This window comes from Musca vetustissima, unplaced genomic scaffold (genome assembly GCF_032173495.1).
Source record: "Musca vetustissima isolate MV318-11 ecotype Yass unplaced genomic scaffold, APGP_CSIRO_Mvet_v1 utg109262, whole genome shotgun sequence".
Taxonomy (NCBI): domain Eukaryota; kingdom Metazoa; phylum Arthropoda; class Insecta; order Diptera; family Muscidae; genus Musca; species Musca vetustissima.
In genome coordinates, this window is record NW_026885972.1 from 35,467 (window position 1) to 44,276 (window position 8,810).

The window sequence follows — 8,810 nt, forward strand, 5'->3', positions numbered from 1 at the left end:
CATTTATGTGTAGGGTTATGTATACAATTCTACAAAAAAATAATAATAAAAATATAATCAAACTTACTTAAATTTATTGTACCAAACAGCAGTTCTAACTAAGCTTAAATGTTTAACAGGACGATTATATTATCCTCTGGAACAAACAAATACAAAATTTCACCACCCTCCATTTCAACAACTACAACTTTGTTTAACACCATCTCCCGTCGCCGATGGTTCCTCGCCCTTTTGCAAGGCCAGTCTCAATGTTTGAGGATTAATCGCATTTAATCTTGTATTTGACATTAATCGTGCCAACTCGGCATTCGCTACAGCATTTTCCATACGTTCCATTACTCGGCCGACGAGGAGATCTACAGCATTACTAACATTATAACCGGTACATGCACTCGTCTCTATATATGGTAATTTATAACGTTCTGCCAATGCTGAGGCTTGCTCATGAGAAATTACACGAAAATCGTGTAAATCACATTTATTGCCGCAGAGCACAACATCCGGATCTTCAGAGTAGGCATGTTGTCGCAGTTGTTCAAGCCAATTAGATATTTCCAAAAATGATTTTTCACTTGTTAAATCGAAAATCAACAGGAAACCCATTGCATCGCGATAGAAGGCTGTGGTGAGGGAACGAAATCTTTCCTGGCCTGCGGTGTCCCATAACTGTAGATGTATTCGATGATTACGACCACGCGATGTATAGATCTGAAATGGGAATTGGGAAATGTTAAGATAAAAAAAAAAATTAGAAACTATGTATAAGTTGCTATAGGTATTGACATGTGTTCTAGGACCCTCTGACTACAGAACTTTTTTATAGGGGTTTCTAGATTCAGGATACATGTAAAGGGTAATATATCTATAAAATATATATGTATATTAACTGTAAGACATGGGCACTACTCAGGTCGCCCATTAATTATAACATAGCTATAGAAGACTTGTATCGAGCCGTCTAACTATAAAAAGCCTCTATACATTATTCTAGCTTTTATTCTAGCTGTGTAGAATCTACTAGCTATAGAAAACCTTTTTTAGCTACATAAGGTTCTTCTATTTAAAAGTCTTCTAAATATGGACATACTTGGCATCATTCCGTATTTTTAAGGATCTCTTCACATTTATGCATTTCATAAAGTATGTTGAAGTGTTTTCATGATAAGTGGGTAATGCTTTTAATAGGAGAATGAAAGGTATAACTCGGATAAAAGCGAAGTCTCATTTGCGCACATTCTCTGACAGAATACAAAGATAAGCAGACCATAGAAATATTCTAGAAGCGTCTAGAAATAGCATATGAACGCCACGCTGGTCATACCATTAAAGTCTACTAGGAGATTTTAATGCAAAAAGAGGAAGGGGAAATATATTCAGTCTCCATGAGGAAACATTTGACAACGACAAGATGCTGATAGACGGCGTGGCAGCAGAAAACATGGGAATTAACCGCACCTGATTCAATCATCTTGATACAGACGACACCACCTGGCTTTCTCCCGACCAAACAGCGAGAAATCAAATAGATCATGTTATGATAGACGGAAGGCATTATACCAGGGTATTAGGCTTTCGATCGACCTTAGGAGCGAATATCGATTCGGATCACGTCTTTATGCAAACAAACAGATGCCAGAAGCCCCATCTAAGAGAAGGTCCGAGCATGAGTGTCGTAAGGCTACTACCCTCTGGGTAGTAGCAATGCGTAATACTAGAGAGAATTTCCAGGAGAGAGGAGTGTGTTCAAAACATTTCAGGGAGTCTTCTATAGAATTCTAAGAAATATTTTTCTTACTCCAGCTACTTGACATACTTTGGAAGAAGAGTAGAAGTAGGTCTGCCCCCCGGAAGGCCTTCTATTATAGAAACCCAGAAAATTTTCTTCCATAGTACACAACAAGTTAATCTTCTGCCTCAGAGACCAGAAGGTATATTTCGGCCATAAATGCCATAAAGTTGGCTCGCTTTCAATACCAGAAGGTATTATTCCATATAAGATCCGAAGGATTATCACCACAGATGACCAGAGGTCTGTCGCCAAGAAAACCAGGGAGCCTTCTGCCATTGAGGACCCGGAAGTATTCTGCCTTAGAAGATCAGAAGGTATTCTTTTCTAGAAGACCAGAAGGTCTTCTGCCTAAGAAGATCAGAAGGTCTTCTGTCTTAGAAGACCAGAGGGTATTCTGCTATAGAAGATCAGAACGTATTCTGCCATGGAAGACCAGAAGGTTTTGTGCCATAGAATACACGAAGGTATTCTGCCTTAGAAGACCATAAGGTCTTCTTCCATAGAAATCTGCCATTGGGACCAAAAAGAGTTCTTCCATAGAAGACCTGAACATCTTCTGTCATACAAGACCAGAAGTTATTCTGTCATAGAAGATCAGAAGGTATTCTGCATAAAAGACCAGAAGGTCTTCTGCCATAAAATACCAGAAAGTATTCTTTCGTAGAAAACCACAAGGTCTCCATTCATAGTAGACCACAAGGTCTTTATTCATAGAAGATCAGAAGATCTTTTGCCATACAAGAACAGAAGTTCTTCTCCCATAGAAGATCACTAGGTATTCTGCCATAAAATACCACAATGTCTTCATTCATAGAAGACCACATTTCTTAGAATATCAAAAGTTATTCTTCTATAGAAGACCAAAATGTATTCTTCTGCAGAAGACCAAAAGTTCTTCTATAGAAGAAGTAATCATTTTAGTAGAAAATGTAATAGAAGGTCAAAGGTCTTCTTCAATAGAAGATCAGAAAATCTTCCATAGATGACTCGAAGGTCTTAATAGAAAACCCATTGAATATTGAAGACAGAAAAGGATTTTTATAGAAGTATTTATTCTTTCAAGGAAGATCAAAATGGCTTCTTTCATACGATTTGAAGAAGAACCAGAAAATCTTCCTCCATTGATGAAGAAAGGAAGGAAGAACAGCAAAACGTGAGCAAATCTAAATGTTCAGGAGTCAGAATGAAGCCCGGAAAATTTTCCATTGACTAAAACACCAAACTGAAGGTACATTCTCCTACAGAAATGAAGATGGAAATCTGGTGACAGAGACAAATAATGTGTTGAGGATCTGGAGGAAGCATTTGGCAAAGCTTCTGCTACCAAATACTGGCGGTGAAGAAGATACCCCAGAAGCAATAAAAAATACGTTTTAGATCCAAGTTGAGATCAGAATAGTAAACAATCGGCTGAAGAATAAAAAACCAGCAAGTGTCGATGGGTAACCAGCTGAAATATTCAAGACCGATGGGAAAATGCTGATCAATAATATGCACCAGTTGATTAATACAATCAGGCTAGAATAATACATGCCCAGTGCTTGGAACCTCAGCATCCTGTGTCCCGTGCACCGAAAATGAGGAATTAGTCTCCTTCCCACCGAATGTATGGTGTTATCCAGAGAGAACGACAGGAATTAATGGTCAATGATATTTTTGAACCATACCAATTCGGCTTCAGACCTGGCAAATCCACCATAGAACATATATTTTCATGGGTCAAATCCTGGAAAAGACCCACGAAAAACACATTGACACATTCCACCTATTCGGCGGAGATAAAGCCGCATTCCACTGTAAGGTATTTAATGTCATGTCTGAGTTCGGCATTTTTCAAAATTGATGTGGCTATGCAGGATAACTTTCACTGGCCCAAGATCGCCAGTTAAAGTCTGAAAGGACCTCTCGGAGCCCTTCAACACCGAACGGGGATTCAGAGAAGGTGACAACCCATTGTGTGAACTATTTAACATACTGCTCGAAAAGGTCACACGAAGTTAAAAGGTTATCGATATGGCACTCTGTACCCCAAACAAAACACTTTACTCTCCTACGCAGATGGCATCGACGTCATATGTCGAGAATTGCGAGCAGTAACTGTCACCTGGAACCCATAGAAAACCTTCTAGCCATATATACAACCTTTATAGGGTATTGTAGATATAGAAGATCAGTATAGGCTCTTCTTGCCATAAAGAACTGCTAACTATAAAATAATTTCTTATAGCATCGGTCTTCTGTATAGACATAGAAGACCTTTAACGGGTCATCTAGATATAGTAGATCTGTATGGAGGCTTCTAGCTTTATCTTAGACCCTTTATAGGATCTTCCAGCTATATAAGACTATGGTGTACCTGTATAAGGGTTATCAGTTAGAATCCCTACATACATAGGTTCTTCTACCATCAAAAGAATATATATTCAACATATAAAGTACCAAAAATTATCGTTACATATTTTTTTACAAACAATTCAAAACAAAAAAACTCAATTTTTATTTCCCTCCTTGATTACACTTCCTCTTCACAGGTTTCTTTTGTGGCAATTTCTCAACATATAACTTCATACGCTTTTCAATTTCCGGCCGAAAATGCCGAATCAAACCTTGCGGTGGCCAAGCGGCACCATCACCAAATGCACATATTGTATGACCTTCAATTTGTTTCGATATTTCGTAGAGCATATCAATTTCCACCGGTTCAGCATTTCCCGTTACGAAACGATCCATAATCTTTGACATCCATGGAACACCTTCACGACATGGGGTACATTGGCCACAACTTTCATGACGATAAAATTGACTAAGACGGGCAATGGCTCGAATAATATCTGTTGATTTGTCCATGGCAATAATTGCTGCAGTCCCTAGAGAAGTTTGAGCTGCCATAAGGCCATCATAATCCATAATGACATCATCGCATACTTTTTTGGGTATGACAGGTGTGGAGGAACCTCCGGGTATAACAGCCAAGAGATTATCCCAACCACCACGTACACCACCCGCATGGCGTTCGATAATTTCACGCAGTGGCATTGACATTTCTTCTTCTACCGTACAGGGTCTCTTGACATGGCCACTGATATTGAACAGCTTTGTTCCCGAATTTCGTGTACGTCCAAAACTGGCAAACCATTTACCTCCACGACGACAGATTGTCGGTGACACTGCCACTGTTTCCACATTTGTCACCATTGTTGGGCAACCAAAGAGGCCAACATCGGCGGGGAATGGTGGTTTCAATCTTGGTTTACCCTGCTTCCCTTCTATGGACTCAATTAAAGCGGTCTCCTCACCGCAAATATAGGCCCCAGCACCACGTTGTATGTGAATATCAAAATCATAACCCGAATCACAGGCATTGCGACCAATTAAACCACACTTATAGGCCTCGGCGAGAGCATATTGTAGATTGCAGGTTTCATTGTAGAATTCACCACGAACATAAATAAAAGCTGTCTGGGCCGCTAATGCCCTTCCCGCAATGAGGCATCCTTCTATTAATTTATGAGGATCATGACGTAAAATTTCCCGATCTTTACATGTTCCCGGTTCACCTTCATCAGCATTGACAACTAAAAATCGAGGACGTGCATCTGATGGGCCACTCATAAAAGACCATTTTAGACCACTAGGAAATCCGGCACCGCCTCGACCTCTCAAACCGGATGTTTTAATTTCATTAACTATCCATTCACGTCCTTTGCAAAGAATTTCCTTGGTTCGATACCAATCGCCACGTTCTAATGCCCCACGCAAGGTCCAATCATGGCGACCATATAAATTTGTGAAAATTCGATCGGAATCCGCCAATGGGCCGAATTTTGTTTTCGTTTGTGGTGGTGGAGTTCCAGGCGGAGGAGGTGGTGGAGGTTTAGTATCCGGGGGTTTAGTTGCTGCTCCCTGCGATTTTCCTTGTCCCGGTGATTTGTTTGTCTTATTGGGAGGTTTGCTACTGAAAAATTGGGTTCCAATCCAATGGCTTCCTTGTAGAAACTGATTTTTGAAAAAATTTCTGTTAATTTGAAACATTTATTTTCAATTATTATTCAGCTTTAATTTTCCAGTTTCAAATACTTCCTTTCAAAAACGATCATAGTACTGTGTCGAAAAAATATATTTGGTCTGTTCCCGTACTGCTAGAATCTACTAGATTCTACTATTTTCTTCGATATCATAAAGAAAAATTCATTATCGTAGTAAAATGTAGTAGATTCATGCAGTACGGGAACATACCAATTGTGTATAAACGAATCCAGAAGATTTTAAAATATGGATCTATAGCTACAGAATACCTTTAGTCGGGCATGTATATGTGAAAAAGAAAACCAAACCCCTAATGTTGACGACCCCCGCAAACGCATAAAGGACCACAATCTGTGAATCTGCACTTGGAATGTGCGCACGTTGTACAGAATAGGCGCTGTGTTCGCTTTGGCGGATGTACTCAAGAATTACAAAGCCGATATTATTGCCTTACAGGAAATACGATGGATAGGGTCTGGCGTAAGTAAATCAGATGAGTACGCCCTGTATTATAGCTGGCATGAAATGAGACATGAATTTGGCTGCGGATTTATGGTTAACAGGAGCATAAAAGACCTCGTCTTCAGATTCACTCCAGTAGATGAGCGAATTGTTATAATCCGTATAAAAGCGAAGTTCTTCAACATCAGTCTTACTTCCGCCCATGCTCCGACGGAAGACAAAGATGGACCGACCACAGACATTTTTTACGAGCCCCTAGAAACTGCATATGACCTCTGCATGGTCATGACATTAAAACTCTGCTAGGAGATTTTAATGCAAAAATCGGAAGGGAAAATATTTTTGGCCCCACCGTCGGAAAATACAGCCACCATGAAGAAACATCAGACAACGGCATGAGGTTGATTGACTTCGCGGCAGCAAAAAACATGGTAGTTAGCAGCACCAGATTCAAGCATCTCGATATACACAAGGCCACTTAGATTTCTCCCGATCGAACAACGAGAAATCAAATCGATCATGTTGTCATAGACGGAAGGCATACATCCAGTTAGACGTCCGATCGATCCGGGGAGCGAATATCGATTCGCACCATGGCGATCTAATGTAACACGGAAATTTGACGTCGGAAAACTGCAAACACAACAGATGGCAGAAGCCTACTCCGCTCAAATTACCCAATTGCTTGACGAAAGCACCCCTTGTCCCGAAACAAAACGAATGACATCAGTTTTCAAATTCGGAGAAGAATAGTGATGGCCAACCGATGGTACTATGGTCTGAGCAAACAACTCAAAGGCAAAACCATCTCCCGCCAAACAAAAGTCACACTCTACAGGACGCTGATACTACCCGTGCTGTTATACGGATCTGAAGCATGGGTACTAACGCAAGCAGATGAGGCAGCTCTTGAAGTGTTTGAAAGAAAAATTCTACGAAAGATCTATGGGCCGATCTGCGTTGACGGTGAATATCGCCGTCGAATGAACCATGAGTTGTACCAGCTATTCTCGGACATCGACATTGTTAGACGTATTGAGCTGCAGCGACTACGTTGGCTAGGTCATATTATGAGAATGGATGCAGATGCCCCAGTCCAGAAGGCATATAAAAGAGAATCAGCTGATGGTTCGCGCAGAAGGGGAAGGCCAAGAATACGTTGGTAAGATCAAGTCGAAGACAATATCGCCGAAAATGGTCTTTCAAACTGGAAACATTGCGCAAAAGACCGACGCGCCTGGAAATCTTTTCTAAGCTCAGCTTATGGAACGTAAGTTCTGTCACAAGCCAGCTAAGTAAGTAATATAAGTAACTAACTACAAGACCTAAAATTTTTTATAGATTAACCAACCATTTTTAAAAATATTTTTCAAAGACTAACCATTGGTGTGGATTTTTTATAAAAATTTTTGGGAGTACCCAATTATTTAAAATTTTTTGGAGTACGCAATTTTTTAAAATTCTTTGATTTTTTAAAAATATTTTTCTCAATGACTAACCACAGGCGTGGATTTTTTTTAAATATTTTTTTCAATGACTAACCATAGGCCTGGATTCTTTTAAAAATACTTTTTCAAGATTTTCCCATTTCATTTGTGTAGGATATTCAAATGTCTGACAGGCCTATTAGATCCATAATTTACATTTAAATTAATGGCAACATTTACACAGCACACCTGTAGTCGAACAATCACACACAAACACACTCATACCCATATACTTACCAATCTCTTCTCTCGGAAATCTATGCCAACTGTTGATATAAATTGTGAATGAAATCGTCCATCTGTGTATTGATACAAAAAGCTCGTCTTTCCAACACCCGAATCACCCAGGGCCAGGAATTTCATTAGGTAGTCATAATCGATGTTATTGGGCAATGATGACATGATGTTTATGGCGATGCTGCTGCGGATGGTGTTGTTATGGAAGGTGTTTTTCGATGACTGAGACGGCAGGCTACAATGATAATGGGGGTCCCCCAGTCAACCTTAAGTGTCGGTAGCGGTGAAACCTCAGAGTTGAAAAGTTTTTCTCTGCTTGTCAATGTCAAGCTGATTTTCTACTTCGCATGTATGGTGACAACGAAGAAGACGACTACAGTGTCGATGTGGATGTCTGGCATTCCCCAGAGGGTGGTGTTTAAATAATAACCACACTCACATAAAACACTCAAATGTTGAGGCAATGATTCGTCTCCTGTTGTGTGCATGCAGAAGGCAACTGTAGCTATTTGTGCTGGAAATACAAAAAAAAAAGAAAACAGAGAAAGCAAGAAGTATCATTTATAGATGCTATCATTAAATAATTTTGCTTAGTAATGGAGAACGGCAAACATGATGGCAAACAATACTGTCTGCTCTGCATGTGAGGACAATGACTTACATAGGCCTATCTCTCTACCAACATACTGGGGACATGTAGGCTATAAACAAGTGTTAATAAAATTTTATTTTTAACAATAAAATAAATATTAATACGATATATGTTTTGTACAAGACAAGAAATTTTAGGTGTTAACAGATGATAATTG

General features: G+C 39.6%; 2 protein-coding genes across 2 annotated transcripts; both read right to left on the reverse strand.

The window, feature by feature from the left end:
- Positions 1–174: 174 nt before the first annotated feature.
- Positions 175–8,194, reverse strand: LOC133333350 (ras-related protein Rab-27A-like). The gene is made up of 2 exons (XM_061541663.1): positions 8,002–8,194; positions 175–708 (listed from the first exon to the last, which is right to left on the reverse strand). The coding sequence occupies exons 1-2, from the start codon at positions 8,164–8,166 to the stop codon at positions 175–177; spliced, it is 699 nt and encodes a 232-aa protein (XP_061397647.1). The 5' UTR covers positions 8,167–8,194.
- LOC133333341 (NADH dehydrogenase [ubiquinone] flavoprotein 1, mitochondrial-like) lies at positions 4,286–6,519 on the reverse strand. The gene is made up of 2 exons (XM_061541655.1): positions 6,472–6,519; positions 4,286–5,785 (listed from the first exon to the last, which is right to left on the reverse strand). The coding sequence occupies exons 1-2, from the start codon at positions 6,517–6,519 to the stop codon at positions 4,286–4,288; spliced, it is 1,548 nt and encodes a 515-aa protein (XP_061397639.1).
- Positions 8,195–8,810: the final 616 nt, after the last annotated feature.